At 35.1% G+C, this 19,783-nt stretch overlaps 3 protein-coding genes across 3 annotated transcripts; all 3 read left to right on the top strand.

Moving 5' to 3' along the window:
• The first annotated feature begins 1,275 nt into the window (after window positions 1–1,275).
• Window positions 1,276–3,849, top strand: LOC147856509 (putative pentatricopeptide repeat-containing protein At3g01580). The gene has a single exon (XM_087329800.1). It carries the CDS (start codon window positions 1,489–1,491, stop codon window positions 3,685–3,687), a length of 2,199 nt encoding a protein of 732 aa, XP_087185926.1. The 5' UTR covers window positions 1,276–1,488; the 3' UTR covers window positions 3,688–3,849.
• Window positions 3,850–7,243: 3,394 nt separating this feature from the next.
• Window positions 7,244–9,107, top strand: LOC147856508 (protein VASCULATURE COMPLEXITY AND CONNECTIVITY-like). Its single transcript, XM_087329052.1, has 3 exons — window positions 7,244–7,528; window positions 7,866–8,086; window positions 8,498–9,107. The coding sequence occupies exons 1-3, from the start codon at window positions 7,439–7,441 to the stop codon at window positions 8,871–8,873; spliced, it is 687 nt and encodes a 228-aa protein (XP_087185178.1). The 5' UTR covers window positions 7,244–7,438; the 3' UTR covers window positions 8,874–9,107.
• Window positions 9,108–13,851: 4,744 nt separating this feature from the next.
• Window positions 13,852–18,289, top strand: LOC147856507 (aluminum-activated malate transporter 9-like). The gene is made up of 6 exons (XM_087329461.1): window positions 13,852–14,348; window positions 14,502–14,642; window positions 15,709–15,978; window positions 16,201–16,337; window positions 16,499–16,645; window positions 17,198–18,289. The coding sequence occupies exons 1-6, from the start codon at window positions 14,078–14,080 to the stop codon at window positions 17,768–17,770; spliced, it is 1,539 nt and encodes a 512-aa protein (XP_087185587.1). The 5' UTR covers window positions 13,852–14,077; the 3' UTR covers window positions 17,771–18,289.
• The last annotated feature ends 1,494 nt before the right edge of the window (window positions 18,290–19,783 follow it).

The raw sequence follows: 19,783 nt of genomic DNA, 5'->3' as shown, positions 1-19,783 counted from the left end.
CTTAGAAGACATTAATATATATTTCTTTCTCTCATTTGTGATTCTTGGTATTCCTAGTGCCATTAGTTTGTATAATACATTTATGTAAGATGTACTAACTCTAGCAATCGGTATCATAGTTGCAACAAGGATGCAATAGCTTCATTTAGTGATGAAGATAATAATAAAAAACTTATTGTACTCCCAAACAACACATTAGTATAAAAGGTCAAGAAAAATAAGCAACAATACAACAAGTCACATTGCAAAAAAAAAACACAATTTTGTTTGTGTGCAAACATGAGTTTGCCTTATGTGGGAGCGTGCACGAGATTGTCAATGCGCAATCTATATCCACGATGCTCAATATGCTTTCTTGGAAATAAGATATATGTTTTGTATAATTTTTTGAATGTACAAATGACAATTGAACATTATATGGAGTGAATTAATCATATTGCAATTGGATATTGAAAAGGCATATGCTACCATGGGTTGGTCTTCTCCAAGTCAGTTGATGGGTCATATGAGTTTTGGAGAGCACGAGTTAATATGTACAAGAGGGGAGGTTTTGGCTTCACATCTAATGCTTAATGGAGGAGTAACCCAACCTATTCCAATATTACTATCAAATAAACAAGGATGTCTAGTTAGTCAGATGGTATTTGCTATAGTCACACATCCTATTCTTGTTAAGTTGCATAATATGACATTGGATAAAGAATTTATGGGATTGAGGATGCCATCAAGAAAAGCAGTACATTGCACAAGCTTTAGTAAATGATTGTATCATGTTTATGGGAGTTGCACGTGATAGCATCCCCAAGGCAATGGAGATGTGGGAATTTTTTGCCATTGCTGCACGATTGGATGGGAGTGAGAAGTATTGCGATAAAGAAAACATTGAAATCCTTTCATGAATTTTCAATAATTTTGAACAAATTTACTCATTTCACAATGATCAAGATAAGGTTTGAAATTGAACTCCACCCTATCATTACATGTATAAACAAGTGTCACTTTCGCGAAAGAGTGAATTAATCAAGACATGATTGCCCTTGTAGTTAAGTGCTTGAGATTGAAGGGCATTTCGGGGACAAAAACTTGAGGGTATTGTCGGGTTGAGGAAGGGCATTCAACAAGAAATAATGAAAACCCGATGATAATTTGGCATCCCAACACCCCGATTCCCACCGGAGAATTCGGTGACAAAACCTCGGAAAGGTCACACACACAACATATTATATGACAAATTTGTTACAACTTACAAGTTACAAGTTCTCATAAAGGTCTTGGAGAACCTTGACCAGGAAACAAAAATAGAAGACAGGATTTGTCTTTACTTTTGGCATGGTGAACAAGATTTGATTTCATCAAGATGCACAACAGACTATTACTGACAATGTCTTTTACAAAACCGTCCAGTGGCGACCAAAAAGAAGATGCTGCTGCTGAAGATGATGACGAAGATGATGAGAAGCTACCATCGTACCTCTGATTGTATAAGCTATGAGTAAGATATTGAGCCCTGCCCAAATCCAGAGCTATGGTTCTTTCCTTCAGAAATGTATCAATATGAATGCATTGGACGAGGGAAAGAGAGCTTTTTTCCATATAACGAGTAATGGGTTCAAGGCAGATCTCTCATTGAACAACCTTATGCTTGATTTGTATGTGAAACGTGGATGCATGACCCAAGCCCATGATTTCTTCAATGGTTTGGTGGAGAAGAATACCTGTACGTGGGAGTGCATGCTTGAAGGATGTAAAGAACATGGGCAATGGAAAGAATTAATGACCTTGTTTGGGGACATGGAAAGTGAAGGTTTGACCCCAAATCAGCATATATGTATTATGTTCCTAGGAGCATGTGCTCAAGTTTCAAGTCTCAGAAGTGGCATGGCCATGCATGCATGTGTCATAAAACATGGTCATATAATGGATATGAACTTGATGAGTTCGCTTATCAGCATGTATGCAAAGTGTGGGTCCATGGATGATGCATTGTTTATATTCTTCCAGATTCCATGCCGTAAGATTGCGATGTGGAATATGATGCTTGTTGGATGTACTCTTCATGGGAATCCACATGAAGCCATCCAACTTTTCTGGAAGATGCAAGATGATCATAATCATGTAATCCCTAATGAAGCCATATGTGTTAGTGCTCTCAAGGCGTGTGCCAAGGGGAGGGTATTTAGAGAGGGAAAAGAAATCCATGATTGCGTTATAAGGAACAAATTAGAGAGTCTAAGTGTTGGAAACACGCTGATCAATATGTATTCTAAATGTGGGTGTGTAAAGGATGCTCGCTGTGTATTCGATAACATTACTCAGCCTGACATCGTCACTTGGAGTGCTATGATTGCCGGGTATGGAGAGCACAAGTGCGCCGACGAGTCTTTTAAGCTCTTTTTGGTGATGGAAACAAGATGTGTATACATGAATGAAGTTACATTTCTGAATCTTTTAAAATCTTGCATAAGTAGTGAATATCTAGATAAGGCAAGAGTGATACATGGGCATATTACAAAGAGAGCGCTAACATTGGGGGGTTGCTTTCTAGAAAACACACTTATTGATGTTTATGCCAAATGTGGGAGCCTTATAGATGCATGCCATGTATTCAAATTGCTTTCAACTCGAAATGTTGTGTCTTGGAGTGCATTGATCGCGGGTCACACCCATCATGGCTTCCAAACCGATGCCTTGGCATTGTTTCACATGATGATGCGAGTCAAAGACGGAACAAGCCCTAATTCAACGACATTTGTAAGTGCTCTCAAGGCATGTGCAGACTCAAGAAGTTTAGAGATAGGACAGAAAATCCATTTCCAAGTTTGCGAAAATGGGCTGGACTTGGAGCTGCTTGTTGGAAGTGCGATTGTCGACATGTACTCGAAATGTGGTAATGTAAAAGATGGTCGGCATGTTTTTAATACAATGCCAAAAAGGAACATTGTGTCATGGAGCTCACTCATAGCTGGTTATGTTGAGCACGCTACTCCAGACGAGGCCATACAACTTTTTTGGCAAATGGAAAGTGATTCTGTAAAGCCAGATGAGGTAATCTTTGTTGCCATATTGAAAGCATGCCTTAAATGGGGTATGCTAGAACAAGGAAAATGCATCCACAGGTATGCACTCAAGATGGGGTATAAATCAAGTTTTTTCCTAGGGAGCACACTTGTGGATATGTACACAAGGTGTGGTAGTCTGGATGATGCATGCCACGTGTTCGATGAGATGACTTGCCTCGATACCGCTCTCTGTAATACGATGATAATTGCTTATGGTCAGTATGGATTTTCGGCCAATGCTTTTCATAGTTGTCATCAAATGCAGCAGGATGGAATAAACCTGAACCATATAACTTTTGTCGGGGTTCTATCAGCTTGTACCCATTCAGGCCTTGTGAATGAAGGAATCCATTTTTTCAAGTTCATGAGGTTGTATCATTGCACTTGTATCGTGTCTGAGCATTATGTATGTTTGGTGGACTTACTAGGGCGTGCTGGACTCCTTGAGGAAGCCATGGAACTTGTTCAAAAGATGCCTTGCCAACCCAATGTGACAAGTTGGGCTTCTTTGCTTGGTACTTGCAAGATAAATGATAACCTTGTGCTAACAACCTCAGCTATTGCTGGGCTGCTTGAGTTAGATCCGTATAATACAGGTGCATTGGTGCTTCTATCAAATATTTTGTGAAAAACGTACATGGTTTTTAGTTTTTAGTATTTTCCACATTGTAACTTGAGAAGACAAGGAAAAGTCTCGAGACAAGTACCTTACAATGAAAAGCTCGTAAGGATGAGACCAATTACCATGAAAGGATCGACCTAAGAAAACCGCCCGACACTCCTTAGTGATCGCTCGCTTATTGGCAAGTCTTATCACATACATAGTTCACGTTCCAATAACATATGAAATTATTTTCATATAGGATTTCTGTTGACACCATTGATACATACCTTAAATGAAATATAAAGGATGGAAGGAAACATGTTCATGTTGATATCAGCAAAACTTTTAATGGAGGAACAAAAGAAAAGGAATTGTAGCTTCAACTTCTGAGGTAGTAAGGGCTTAGCCATAGAGCTTGTATGTAAACACATTGTTTAGAATTTTTGGAGCGAGAAATCAAATCCATCCACATCCAAGAAAAAATATAATTTTTTTCCATAGAACCTTTCAAGCTTTCAATCCTTGTCAACATTATCTTTATTTGGACCTTAAAGCAAGCTGATTTTATATCCCATTATAGTAGAAATCCAAGATTAGTGCTAATTAATTCCAATATTGTTCCAATTTGGTAGACTTAAGACACAAGTTTGTTTGTTCAATATGTATTATGCACATGTGAGATGCTAAGAAATCTAGCTTGATCATAAAAGTAGCATATTTGATTGGATTTCATAGTAGTCATTTAGAAAACAATATTTTTTCTTGGTAGATGGAACCAAATTGAAGTAATATTTTAAGCAAGTTTAGATAGCTTAGGGAACTTTAGATATTTTCATATGTACTAATTGTCGACATGCATAGTAATTAGCATTAAATGCTCACTTGTTGTTCATGGAAGAATATGTAAAAATGTATAATTAATCATATAAAACCTTTCCAATTGTCAATCAATTAGAGTTCATTGTAAAATAGAAATGATATTTGTGCAATTGGTTAGGCTACTTCTATTTCTCCAAATGCTAGTTATCAGGCACAACCTCTTTAGTTTGAAAGTTTATGATACAAAGACAAGGAGCCTCAAGAATGTCAACAAAGAAGCAAATATTTGGTGATAAACTTTACCGTAAACTTCTAAATTAATCACATATATAATGATAAGTATAGGTATATTAATATTTGGTCTTCCACTTGTGTAACAACAAACCAATCTCATTGACTTGCTACTTCACATTGGATTCGGAGAATATGTAAGCATCTCGATTTAAGGGAGGAAATAGTTAGTTGTTTTATAAACTAACACTTTACTCAACATCATTGCAATGCTATAGACAATGAGATACATTATCGATACTTACAATTAACAAACTTGTACAATTTACCCATGTTATTTCTTCTTTATAAGAGCATATATATTTTATGGCATAGTTTAACAAGGTGATCGACTACATGCAAGGCTCTTCGTGGAACATCTTCGTTGTTTTTTTGTTCTCTCACTGGAAATGTAGTCTTCATTTTGTTCTATCTGATCAAATGTTATATAGGTTGTGTGCAAGGTAAACTTGAAATTTACATCAGTTAACAAACATATTTTTCTACTTTTTTCTAAAACGAGGTATACATTCTCGTGAGTCGTAACTTATAACTTCTTCTTCTTCTTTTCCCAAAAAAAAACTCCTTCCATTAGTTATAAAATTTTACAAATGAGACAATTATGTACAAATCCCTGTAGGGACAACTTATAACTATTTAACTATGTACTTATCAACATAGAGTCAATATTTTGATGATGAAAAGGTAGAGGGAGCTTTTATAAATTCCTATACTTTATCCATGATTCTATATGTATGATTTATTGAAGTTAGTCATAGTGGTTATAAGGCCATTAACATATCTAAGCAAAATAAATAATTCGACTATGACAATTTAACCTTGCCTCACCTCCATAAACCTATATGAAAGCATTATACTAGCAATTCATGATATGGTGGAGGTTAAAACTACGGATTAGGAATATGAAATCCAAAAAAGTTTCACATTCTTTGAAACTCCAATTCGAAATGGGGCTCAATGAAGAATTCACCAAAACCCTTCATGTAACATCTCACAAGTCAATGATGCTTGACAAGTAAATTCCAAGTATCATCTTACTTATTAATGGTTTAAAAAAATTGTATAGATATTATGCACACGTTTAATTTTTCCAATAAAGATTGGTTTAGATCATTTGGGAAAGTGTCATTTTGGGGATATCCAAATTAAAATGAGTGGCACGATTAGCCCGTCCGAAAGATTTTCAAAACCCCATCATGTCACCGATATAATTGGACAACTCTTGATGGATGGTTTCCAAAGATGGTCTTACTAAATATTTGGATCTTGTATGCTAAAGCTATGTAGGCCATTTGTTTCTAAAATCTTTAAAGCTAGAATGCAACTTTTCTAGCAAATTATTTAAAACTTCCTTAATGATCATATCCTTGAATTACAAGTACCCTACCAAAACTTGGATTTGATATGACACATGTTCAAGTTACGATTGTGGATGTGTAAAATATACACTATATTGAAAAATGTTTATTAGGCCTCGTTAATGCAAGAACACATATCATACATTGAAATCATTACATGGATATTTATAAACAATATTCGAACAAAGAAAATAAAACATTTGTTTTTTAGTTAGAGAATGCCTAGTAGCTACTATACTTTGTCCCCGTGACAACCAAGAAATAGAGAGAACGAAGTTTGTTGGGAAACAAATTTTCTAAGATGCCACTCATCATAGTACTCTCTATACACTTACATAAGTTAATTGCGATTACCCAAATTGGTCTACCGATCAAAACCTTGAAAGCTTAAGGTTTTTGTAACCTCAATTCTACCCAACCTACAACAAAATTACCATAGAACTTTGACCATGCTTATGGGCATGGAAAAAATTTGTTATTATCTTTACATTTGTCTTATGCTATCCATGTACAAATCTCAAAGATATATCGTGAACAGCAAAAAAGGTTACTTGATTAGAATATTGAGCGATGACTTTGGACTTCTTTTGTAGCTTCATGAGAAGCTATTAAGACAAAACAATCATGGAATTCTACCAATTATTGTGTAGCAATGAACCCTTCTCTCTAATAATTGTAATGGCCAACACTGCATGTGTCATTGTCATGGATTCACAACGGTTCAAAATTGGGTTCCCTAGGAAAGAACATTATAGTGAACTTGAAATCTGTTGGTAGCTAGAGATGAGGGCATCTCGTTTATCATCCAACAATTACGTAGTTGAATTTAATGAGATTTGGATGAAGACGTATGGGTTAATTTCAACATTGCCTCAAAAGAGAAAATAAATAAATAGATATTAACGTCTTTTATGATGCCCAAAGGTACATCCTCAAGTGTTTGTCTACTCTTTGAAAACAACAAACGTAAATAAATATAACTATATAAAAAGTAAATAAAAAAGTGACTAAAGAATCTCATTATTTATACATGTAAGATTTTGAGGTCACATAGATTGTTGAGAGAGAGAGAGAGAGAGAGAGAGAGGGTTTTCCTTGTAAATAGTTTTGGTAAAAATAAGTGAAACTTATTCTAGAACGTGAGATTGAAAATGATAAATTCAATAGAAGTTACCTTAGTTAAACTTGAAAGGGTTCACTTACTAAACTCGCTCTTCGTCTCTCATGAGTTCTACCCTACTTAACAAGCATTAATTCTCAATACATTCTGACCTCTAGATTGATGGTTCCTAATAGATAGATCCCACATGCTTCGCTTGTTCATTTGCGTTTCTATTGGATTCTTCGGGGTGCTAGCCACCATATTAGGCATTGTTGCAGAGATTAAGCACATTAAGGTAACATCTCACATTGAAAACTTATAGCTTGGATGCCCTCCACTGCACATTAAATGCCTTGTAACATAAAGTAATAAATGCATCATTCGAGGAATTATGTATTTCGCTTAATGTGTGACTACTTTCATAATCTATATATTAATTTATTGTATTACGACATTAGATGCATTATAAGTGATGAGATGTAATGTGTCATTCATAGTGCACAATCAATATCCTTGAGTTAGGTAACTTGGTTAGATGCACTAATTAGCACGAATTAATTTAGTGTGTAACATAATATGCTTGGTTACCTAATAACACAAGTTATGACATGATTTTTTACCACTATTTTCAGGTGGATCAAGTGTTGGTGATAGGGGACAATTGTCTCTACCCTAAAAACAATCCTTCATGGGTGATAGGGTTACTCGCCGCATCATCTCTTCTTCTCTCCCAGTTCATCTCTAATATATGTGGTGGTTGCATTTGTTGTTCCATTAACAAGAACAAAACCATTCATACTCATCATTCCACTCCAACAAGAAGAGTGGCCATCCTTTGTTTGGTACTATCATGGTATAATGAGTTTACATTGATCTTAATCTCATTAGCTTATAATGGATATGATTCATGCTTGTACTCAAATTGCCATGTTCAAATGGTAGACTCCATGGGAAAAACTCTCCAAATGCCCCAAGTTTCCATGAATTTTCAAAACGCTATCATTTTCCCATTATTTCCTTATATGAGCCTAGGTTTCCCCTATTTTCCCAAATGCCCCTAAATTTCCGTTATTTGCCCTAATGTCCTTAGTGCCCCCAAAGATGGGAGAATGTGAGATGTGTTTGACAATAGGTACTTTGGAAAAAGAATTAGGCAATAAAGAAAAGCTTCATGGCATTTCAGATAGTTTTTCTATTTGAGTGGTTAATGAATTATTGTATAACATGGTTTTAGTGCTAACTTTCATATTCTTATCACGTGTAGGATAACATTTGTGAATGCTTGCTTCTTGCTTTTAGAAGGGGTTGCATTAAAATTTGGCGAGCAATATTATTATGGCCACGTTGAAGGGAATAATAAGAACGATAACAATAATATGGCTAAGAGTTGTTACATAATCAAATCAGGAGTACTTGGAGGTGGGGCGGCATTATCCATGTTCACATGTGGGTTGAGTATGGTGTACTATGTTATGGCCACTTCATTGGATGTCCATGGGACTCAACACAATAATAATAATATAGTGCCAATGTGTTGTTTCAATCCTAACTACAACACTAGTGCTTATTTTGACAATGGGCCTCCTATTGCATACACAGCTGGATTCGAGATACCAAAACGATTTGATCAAAGTTATTGATATGATTGGAGATCCTTTTCAACAAAAGTCATTCATATGAGTAGAGAGATACTTCACTTAGATATACTCACACATGGAACCATTGTAGTACAAGAGGTTGAGGTGACTATAGATCTCTAGGAAGTGCACACTTGTATCTTCATGTAAACTGTTTCTCCCTATATTGTGTGTACTCAAGGTACATAAATGGACCTTATCTTGTGAAATTGTTTGATGAATAAAACATCATTTTCCAACTCATGATGTCCACATGGTGCCTTTTTAATAGTATCTTTTAACATGTAAATATTACATCATGATGTCTTAAAAATCCCTTTGTTGAACCCTCTTATAAAACTCATGTGTTGTGAAGGAAAGCTTACACAATATTCAAATGGATGTTTCATTTTACAAGTGAATCATATTTGGCATAGTAAATCAAGAAATCATCCCCAAAATCAGTGGGTTTAGTTTACTTGTTGCTTCATGCATTTGAATTTAAGAAGCTTGAAAAACTAGGTTTTGTTTTCTCTATGTGAATATACTTTAGATTAACATATTGTCAAGCTTTTAACTTTAATAAGGAGTGAGAATAGCTAAAGGTTATTTGGGGGAAACTAATAAACTTAATGGACTATCTCATGGAAATTTGGAGCTTCTAGAAACGGTTATAAAGATAATTTTGCGTTCTCTTTTCCTTATACCTTTTGGTGACCACCTGAATAAAGATTTAAAATCGAATTGTTTATGCGTTTGTCTATTATATTCACATGGGCTTTTCAAGCATTTACACGGGGGTAACTAATAACATTGGGTATGCATAATATATTGACTCTTTGGCACATATTTTCATATTAGTTTACTCTTGCTAAGTATTAGGACCCATAATGTACTTTGACATCGTTGTGCTCCCATGCTGAGATATGTGTTTTGGAGATTAAATGAAATCATGCGTGTGTGTGATAACCATAAGACATATGGAAGATGTAACTTTAAACAAAGTCAAAATAATGAAGTAAAATAACTTAACAAGGTTGGTGACTCGATCTTCTAATCCACTTCCATTGGGAAGCTTGATCTTCTTTACATCCTCAATGTTCATATTTGTCTTATAGAGTGAAAAAAGTTTGCTTTTACTTCATGATTTTCGTAAACAAATTTAGGATAATTATGTGCTCTTATTGCAAAACTCGATACTATTGTTGTCACCAAAGGCCCAAGAGCATAATCATAACTATATTTGGGGAAGCAGATTTAAGATACTAATCAAGCATCATTAATGTTATGTGGGTAATTCTTCCTACTTTCATAAGGAATACATATCACATGAATGATTGAAAGATAACCCCTACCTAGGTTGTGTGTGGGTGATAACTAGCTTTGGAGAAGTAGATTTAAGATACAAATCAAGTATCATCATGTTATGTGGGTAATTCTTCCTAGTTTCATACGGTATACATATCACATGAAGGATTGAAAGATAACCCCCACCTAGGTTGTGTGTGTTAATGTTTGACATAGTGATGATGCCTATCTTGATGTACTTGTAGAAGAAGCAAGAGGTTGACTTGATGTATAAGTTAATGTATTTATCTCTATGTAGTTCATTTTATCCCAATGACATTGATATATGCAACTTTACTAAAGTCTCCTTAAAAGTTACAATTCCTTTATTGACGTGATGGAAAGAATGGAGATTGAGAGTTCCAACATTTCAAGTACCAAAGTTGTCCAATATGTAAGCAATCCTTTATACATGTGTGCACCTTTTGTGTAAATAAATAGTACACTATTCACGTTCGAAGATACGATTGATATTGGTAGAATAATAATTGTTGAGGCTATGTTGGTCAATAGGGGTATCTTATTGTGCAACCATATCTGAATAAATTCCTCATTTACCATAAAAATGTTGTATTCCCCAAATGAACTCTAGTTGTCTTAGGCTCTTGGTTTGTTGATGCTTTGTATATCTAGCATCTGCCCTATCTTGCCTTCCATGAACTGTCTCTCGTGACTATGGTTGAAAGAGGTTGATTCTACTTTAGTATTGGGATGTTTTGGTCACAAGAGCCATGTATCACTTCTTAGATACTCATAAACTTCGCATCTTTATCCAAACCTTTCATCTATCAACATGACATTTGTTTTAACGCAAACAACATTAAGCACTACCAACCTTAGTCACACGATAGAGTTGTTGTCTATCCCAACTTACCCTAGACAGAGGCATACAAGGCAATGAAAAAAAGAGAGATAGAGGTGCAATACTTCACATGCACAATTCAAAGTTGTTTAAATATTTTAACCAAATTTAACTTTGTGAGGTTTCTATTTGCCACTTGGTCGCAACTTATTAGCAAATGTTTTTTTTTTAAATTAAATAAATAAAGATTCACCTTGGTATTAATGGAAAGATGCCCAAAGGCTACAACGAATTCTTACAATAGATTATAACCCTCATACCCACATCAACCAACAAGTCGAGTATCAAAAGCCTTCACGTAGGGTTGTTCCAAGACGAGGGTAGAAAAAACTATCTTGGTGGAGCATAACTTTATTCTCTCTCCAAAAGAGGTGAAGACCTCTCTCTTTTCCAAAATTTCTCGAAATTGTTGTTGATTACGAATCACAACATCAGGCTCACCAGTTATTGCCATCTCGGTGAGCAAATAAATTTAACAACCTTAACAACTCCTAGACTCTATTGATGGATTTACTCAAGAATAACTAATTTGATTCTTTGTCCCATATTTGGAACACTCTAGTGGAGTAATTTCTGATACTTGGTAATGGCATTGCAGATGTCATGAAAGCATATTGAAATAGTAAATACTTCAACAATTGCCAAGAATCTAGAGAATGGGACACCACATTGCTATGTGAATGCACATGATCAACGATGCATGCATATGTTTTGTGTGTTATATGGTGAGATTATACTAACTTTTCAACTTATTGATTTGAATGTGTTTTTCCTTGATAATCAAGTGGTATCTTAAGAATGTGTATACGTTTTTGTGTGTGGCTATGTACTCATGCATGGACTTTGTAAGAGGTATGATGGCTATGTGCTTGTGTCTAGATAGATATATCCATGTTAATCTACTAGTCGTACGATAATTCATGGGAATCTATGGGTATCTCTATTTAGATATATGCCCCTCGAAGGATATGTGCAACATGTAGTATGGAGGAGGCACTTTAGCGAGATGTATATCATCACATGAAAGGATAAACTTTTTGCATGGAAGTAAGAGTCTGAATGTGAATGAGAATATTAAATATTCATGATCGTCTTGCCATTTGATGTTGTATTTACTACTATTACCTTATGAAAAGTACATTTCCGCACTATTTTTGTAGTAAAGCTAGCTAATTGGAGTGCCTAGTTCACTAGTCTGTTTTTTGTGTGAATCCTTTTGTAAGTTAAATCACGACAATATTGGAATTTGACTCCCTTCGAAAGTTAAATTACAAAATGACATTTGGATCTCAATTAATGGTATCTCCACCTCTAGATATCATCATGTATGAAGATTCTCTCTGTCTCTCAGTTGTAATGTGAAAATCTCAACTATTGTGAAATCTTGATTGGCGGTAATTTCATCCCATAGTTGCGATTCAACTATTGTATTTCGTGTCTATTATTAGCATTAACTACAATTCCTTAGTTTCAAAAACAATTGTCAATATTAATAATGTCAACTATTTAGTCTTTAAAGCTAAAGATGAAGAGATTTTCTAAAGAACACTTTAAAAGGTAGAGGTTATTGTTTTCACTCCTATTTTGGGAAAGTGCCTATGTCGATTTTGTAAAGAGTTAGAACACTAATGTTATGCAAAGGAAGTGCGCGCGCGCACACACACACACACACACACATTTATATATACATATTCGATACATTACATAGGAGACTTAAGATGGTCTTGCAAGAAGTTAATGCTTTACATATAGATTGGACATAGTAGTTTACTTGTTCAAAAATTGGAAATATTTATAAAAAAGGTTATGCCACATACATAGGACCATAGATAATGGTTAAAACTCTATAGCTACTCATGTATCTTGAGGACCACCTCTCTTGGCCTTCTATATGGGGGGGGGGGTGAGGGGAGAGAAAGACTGCCCCGATTAACAATTGACAACAGTTCAGTTTCAGAGTGTCAAAACTAAACCCTTAAAATTTGTAGAACTTGAATTGAACCATGAGACCATTTGAACCAAACCATTTAATAAAATCCAAACCGTAAAAACCATGGTTTTGTGGTTTGGTTTCGGTTTTTAACTTAGGTCAAAATTCAAAATTTAAAGATTTTCCTTAAAAGTGAGATTTAGGCTTAAAAATGAAAAGATTGTTTAAATATTTTTTAAAAATTTTAAAAAATAGAAAAACCATTAAACCGTGGTTTCTAACAGTTGAGACCGAACCATTCACCCCCCAAACTAAACTGAACTCTTAAAAAACTTGAACTTGAGCTTGAATTGAACCGAACCGTTTAACCCGTTAAGCCATGGATTCACGGTTTGGTTCGGTTGAAACCGAGCCGTTGTCGATTGTTAGCCCCAATGCTGCTTGTGTGTGTCATGCAAGGCTCACATTTGCCCGGACATTTAGTGTGGTGTTTGTCCAGAGTCAAAGGCCACAATGCGGCCACATCTTCCACGACACAAGGGTAGTGAGCCATAGAGTCCGCGGGCCCGGCACAAAAGTACTCTCTCTCTCTCTCTCTCTTAAAAGACGTTAATTTCTTTCTTTCTTTCTTTCTCTCAATCTGTCCTACTTTACTACTTCTTCCTCCTCTTCCTAACACCTACTAAACCCACAAAAACGCAAAAAGCAAAAAAGCAGCAGCAGCGTTTCTAGGAATTGAAACTTTAAAAAAAGAAGCAGAGAGACAGAGAGAGATTTAACGAGAAGACAAAAAACATTATCATTTACGCACGCACGCATACACCCAATATGGAACTCAACGTAGCAGAGACAGGCAAACAGACTGCTCCCTGTATGATTCATGCTTTCAGAATGAAGAATCAGAGGAACAGATTCACAGAACCTAGTTAGATGCAACAGAAATCCTGATTCCACGTACATATAGGAGTTATACCATGTACATACATTGATACTTGCATATACATATAAGATATACATATACATATACATATACATATACATATACATATACATATACATATACATACACATATACATATACATATACATATGGATGATCAAAACTCTTCTCCTTTAATGGGTCCTTCTAAAAGGACCACATGTGGACAGAAATTTGGTATCTATGCTTTGACAGCATGCTTTTCTTCCTTTGCCAGTAGTTTTAGACAGGATCTCTCAAAGTCTATACACGCTTTGAAGATGGCCCTCGCACTCACTTTAGTTCTCTTGTTGGTTCTTCTCGATGCACCATACTTGATTTTCGGCACCCATGTCATCTGGGCCATCATGACTGTCATTGTCGTCTTTGAATTCACTATTGGTATGTCTTCATTTTGAATAAATTCTTTCAATCTATATGTGTATGTGTACATGTATATACATATGCATATCTTCTATTTTATGAAAGACGGTAATAAGCTTTTAGTAATATTGTGTTTCAATAAAAACCAAAACCAAAATACAAAACAACTAGGTGCTACATTGAGCAAGGGTTGCAATAGAGGCACTGGAACTCTGTTGGCTGGGCTTCTTGCAGTAGTGATCGCCCAACTGGCTCACATGTCTGGGGGTATCTTTCATCCGATCATTGTTGGTGTGAGCACATTTGTCATAGGTATGGAAATTAACAATATTCTTCCAAGTTTTGCATCAATCCCATCGTAAATGGCCATACAACTAAAATTTATATATATCTTTACATATGCAATATAAGCCTATTCAATCATGTGTTGCGGATAATACATTATATTGCATATGCAAAGATTTAATTATACTGCATGCATCATGGCTTATAATTACATATCTATGCATTAAGATGTTTGCACAACGTAATCTATGTACTTTTACACATTATATTATTTTCCCTGATGGTGGATTGATATATAATGTGTTTTAGGCATTGGACACATACGTATGTTTTAGATACGTAGTGTGTCAGCCTAATAAAACGTGGGGGATACATATATTCAATTTATCCAGTGAGGCATATGTTCAATATAATATCACATGTGGTGGATATAATGTGTATGCATCACAACCTACATATATATACATTATGCATAATGATTCACGCATTTACACATCTATCAATCATGTCATTGGAAACTGTATGACATGCATATATGATGCAGATAAGTGTCGTATATGCATGTATTGCGAACTATATACGTACAATCACATACAATTCTCATATGTAGCTATACATGATGCAAGATCTTTTCCACATTTTCTTATGCTATTTTCATATCTGTATAGCTTAATGCATATATGTGTGAATGCATTATATCGATATTAGTAATAATGTGTTATAATGTGAAACGTATGCTTGTTTTTCATGGCTTACATACATACACATATATAACACATCACAACAATCATATAAATATATATATTGGCCATCAGAAGGTGTATTATGAGCAGGCTTATTATGAGTCTCTTTCCAAATCTCTCTCTCTCTCTAGATGAGGAGATTCTTTAGTCACGTCTCATTCTATTTCTATTTACATTTTTAGTTGGTTACATATATTTTGGTTTATTGTTCTCAAAGACGAGACAACATCCTAAGATGTAATCTCTTGTTTGGTCTTAAAAGATGTTTATATATATATATATATTTCTCTTTATTCACATGCGCACAAACACACATATAGGAAGATGTGCTGAACTGAATTCACATACAGGTGGCGTGGTTACGTTTGCAAAACTTTCCGAAAGCATGAAGTCATATGAGTTTGGGTTGAGGACTTTCCTCATCACTTTTAGCATTATCATTGTCGCCGAGTATCGACAAGGTGACCCTGTGAACATTGCCATCAATAGGTTCCTCATTATTCTGTTAGGGGCAGCCATTGGTGTGAGTGTCAATATCTTTGTTTTTCCGTCATGGGCTGGTGAAGAGTTGCATGACTTCATCTCAAACAATTTCGACAGTTTAGCCGAGTCTCTAGAAGGTATGTTTAATCTTGTTTGTATGTTTAATCTTGTTTCTTTTTGATTTATTGAAAGAATGAATATTCATTTTTCAAACTGGCTAGAAGGTATATATATATATATATATATATATATATATATATATATATATATATATATATAAACTGGGGCAAAATCTTGGATTAATTTTTCACGAGTGTATATTATATATTTTAAAATAATTCAACAACAAATATATGCAGTGTGTGTGAATGAATATCTACGAGGTACTATACTTGAAAGAGTTCCTTCGAAAATCATGATGGGATTAGCTGATGATGATCCTGTATACAAAGGCTATAGGTTGGCTTTAGTCTCAGCAAGCAAGGAGGAATCTGTGGTTAGAATAATTTTTTTTTCAAAGTACAAAATCTCAATATATTGTCTACTTATATACTTATGTATATACAAATGCACAGACACACACATATGTCTGTACATATACTACATATGCATATGCATATACATAAATACGTAAATACATATATATACTTTTACCAGGCAGGTTTTGCCAGCTGGGAACCTCCACATGGTAGATTCCGTTTGTTGAGATATCCGTGGCACCAGTATGTGAAAGTTGGGTCCATCCTACGACATTGCACATACTCTGTTGTCGCTCTCCATGGATGCCTTAGATCAGCTATACAAGTAAGTTTGTACTGAAACAAATATTTTTTCTCTTTACCCTAATCTTAAATATAAGATCCCGACATTGATCTTCATATTAACTACTAGTTGTCTAGATGGATCTTGACCTGGAATAGTTGTTCCGTATATTGATCTTGACCTTAAATAGTTGATCCCTAGATTGATTTTAACCTTTAAGCTTTGAGTCCGTAGATTTGATCTTAATCTTAAATATTACGACTCAAAAATTAATTAAAATGATGGTGAAAGCTTCTTTTGAGAATGATACCCCTTTTCCTTTTTTTGGAACATTAGATACATATCCTTTTTAAAAGCTTTGTCGGATGATACCTTTTTTTGTTGTATTAGTGTGCTTCACAAGGACAAGGGTCCAAACCACTGGGATAAGTCTTCCTGTCCTAAACTAATCCTTGGAAATGATGCAAATCTTTTTTGATAATGATAAACACCTTTTGTTGTTGAAACGGTGCATAATCCTTTTTGTTTTTGTTGGAATGATACATAATCTATTTAATTTCTTTTCTAACCTTATCACCTGGATATTCTCAACAGGCCCCAATGCCCACCCGCATGATATTTGCCACCGAGCTCTGTAGAGTCAGTAAAGAATGTGCTGAAGTTTTGCGGAAGTTAGGTAATCAAGTCCGCTACATGGAAAAAGGTGACTCTGCTACAATTTTGGAGGGTGTTCATGATGCGGTCGAACATTTGCAACATAGCTTATACCTGTATTCGTACTTGCTAGTCCATCAAGACTCCGGGATGTTAGAAGAAGACAAGTTGGAAGAGCTCCCCATTAGTGTGATACCAGAGAGAAGGAATGGAAGTGGAAACCACTTGGGCACATTTGTTCAACCACATATTGTTGGTTCAAATGACGCTTCTCAGAGGTATCTTAAAAGGTTGTACTCGTGGCCAGATGATGGTCGCAAAGTATTGAAAGATGCAGTGAGAGTGAGAGTGATAGAGAGTGCAAGTGCCCTCTCATTGGGAACATTTGCAACATTATTAGTAGAGGTGGCTATAAGGCTTGATTATCTTGTTGACGCGGTGGTAGAGCTCAGTGAACTTGCACGTTTCAAAGAGCCCAAAAAAGTGCGTACAAATGTTGTCATAGTGCACTAGAAAGTAGTTTCTCCATGTACATGGACAGGGAGTTTATACTCATGTCAATAATTACAAGCTGTCGCATGGCTTGTATGATCTCCTTCCATACCATGAAATGACGGATCCAGTCACAAATTTTTGTGGTATTTTTCATATAATCAACTTTGTAAGTGCAATCAAGGTCGATTTCAATAATATGATATTTCTTGCCTCAATACTTCAACGTCAGTAATCAATGGTATTGCAACATTGGCAATTCAGTTCCAATTTTGTGCATGTGTGGATGGCCCAGGATCATGTATTGAGCTTCATGATATCTTGTGCAAGGGTATTCCGAAGGCACCAGGGTCGAAGACCCTTTTTGGTAATGTTAGCAAATAACTTTAATGGATGCCTCCACTTGAAGCTGAAGCAAAATTGCAGCACAACGTTTTCCTGTGGATTTTGCAATATAGCTATTTGATGCATGTTATTTTGTAGCTCCAATTTATGAGAAATTGTTTTTAGCTATGAATACAATCATCTTTCCAACTTTAACCAGTCCCACAGGGACTTTACTTTTAGCAAGAGCAGCAATTTACATTTTACTTTTTCCTTTATATCTGAGCCCTAGAAAGGCGGCGACCTCTATAATTGGTGCTAGTTGGATGATAATATATTGACCTGTATTTATGCTATTTTATAAAGCACTCTGGGGGTTCGGCATATGGATAGATTCAGAAAAGAAACAAGTGTAGGTAAACTATGCATATATATAGCATGCCAAAACGTTAATTTGCAAAAAGTGATCAAAGGCAAATTATGTGTACCCCAGGTTTTTGTGGAACAGAAACTAAGCATATTCTTATTAAGTGTTGTCTGTATAAGTGTATGTATATCTATCTTTGTCCATTTACTAACCTTAACTTTAAGAGTATGTCTACTGTTGTAAAATGTATATCCACTCATTACTCATAGTGAAGCAAAATTCTGACATAAAATATATGGATTGAATAATTGAGATTATACCATTTTGGAACTCATTAGCTCAAATAAATGGCTTGTTATTGACATTGAAACACCAATTGTGTTTCCAAAGCAATCCCTCACAATATTATATCTAATCAACCCATGGGTATAACAACCTAACCTTGATAATTAACCTAGGATTATAAACTCTTAAAATTAAAGAAGAATCAAGTCACTATTCACTAAATCCCCATTCAAATGGTGAATACAACAACATTTGACCAAAAATATGGAAATCCTTTTGTAAAATATTGAGCATAGACGTTTTTGTAGAGCCACACTTTAATTGACTCTTTTCCCAATAGATACTCATGTTTATAAACATGTATGTCACTAATAAAGAACAACTGCTAGTGACGATAGAAACATTGGTTTGAATACCCTCAATAGTACAAGTGATCAAGGTCTAATTAAGAAACAATGGTCACATTATCATAAAAAATAAGCTTACTATATTTTTAGGATTTGGTTCTCTTGATGCCTCAATCATGTAGCCTACATGTAGGTTCCAATCAATTTGGCATGTATGTATTAATAGTAACTACAATGTTTGTACAATTTCTCTATAGCATTCAATTGGATATAATCTCATAAAAGTAAACAATAATAGAAACTGTAGATCGTGAAGCACAAAGGGAACTTTTGCAAGATATTATTGTCTCGACCTTTGCTATTATAATGGAGTTGGGTTTACAATACATTCAAGATATCCTCAAAACAGTGGCTACATTTACTCTTCAGTAGGAATTGCATTATCAACAATCGTGGTTTTAGGCCTCCAATGTGATTTTTAACATTCATGACATGAGTATAGATACTGATATACCTATCAATTGAGACCCCTCGTGTAGATAGAACATTGCCATGCAGAGCTTAGTGAGGATGGAATTCGTTCAATGGATGTGAAACTAATTGACCTACTCTCCTGGGGTAATATACATTACAGTCAGTAAGAAAACATTGCAAGTATTCCCTAAACTGTCCAACCTTTAGTAAACTAATTGGAAGAAAAACCAATTAGTG

This window comes from Azolla caroliniana, unplaced genomic scaffold, assembly GCF_043228905.1.
Source record: "Azolla caroliniana isolate FFs.n. ecotype wild unplaced genomic scaffold, voAzoCaro1.0.p SCAF_13, whole genome shotgun sequence".
NCBI classification, from domain to species: Eukaryota; Viridiplantae; Streptophyta; class Polypodiopsida; order Salviniales; family Salviniaceae; genus Azolla; species Azolla caroliniana.
This window is presented reverse-complemented; position numbering and strand designations above follow the sequence as displayed.

Bases quoted from the DNA above. Each gene is read 5' to 3' on its own strand.
- LOC147856508 (XM_087329052.1), top strand. From the start codon at position 7,439: ATGCTTCGCTTGTTCATTTGCGTTTCTATTGGATTCTTCGGGGTGCTA. The intron at 7,529-7,865 runs GTAACATCTCAC...CACTATTTTCAG, and splicing joins CAGAGATTAAGCACATTAAG to GTGGATCAAGTGTTGGTGAT. The intron at 8,087-8,497 runs GTATAATGAGTT...TATCACGTGTAG, and splicing joins CTTTGTTTGGTACTATCATG to GATAACATTTGTGAATGCTT.
- LOC147856509 (XM_087329800.1), top strand. From the start codon at position 1,489: ATGAGTAAGATATTGAGCCCTGCCCAAATCCAGAGCTATGGTTCTTTC.
- LOC147856507 (XM_087329461.1), top strand. From the start codon at position 14,078: ATGGATGATCAAAACTCTTCTCCTTTAATGGGTCCTTCTAAAAGGACC. The intron at 14,643-15,708 runs GTATGGAAATTA...ATTCACATACAG, and splicing joins TGTGAGCACATTTGTCATAG to GTGGCGTGGTTACGTTTGCA. The intron at 16,646-17,197 runs GTAAGTTTGTAC...TATTCTCAACAG, and splicing joins GCCTTAGATCAGCTATACAA to GCCCCAATGCCCACCCGCAT.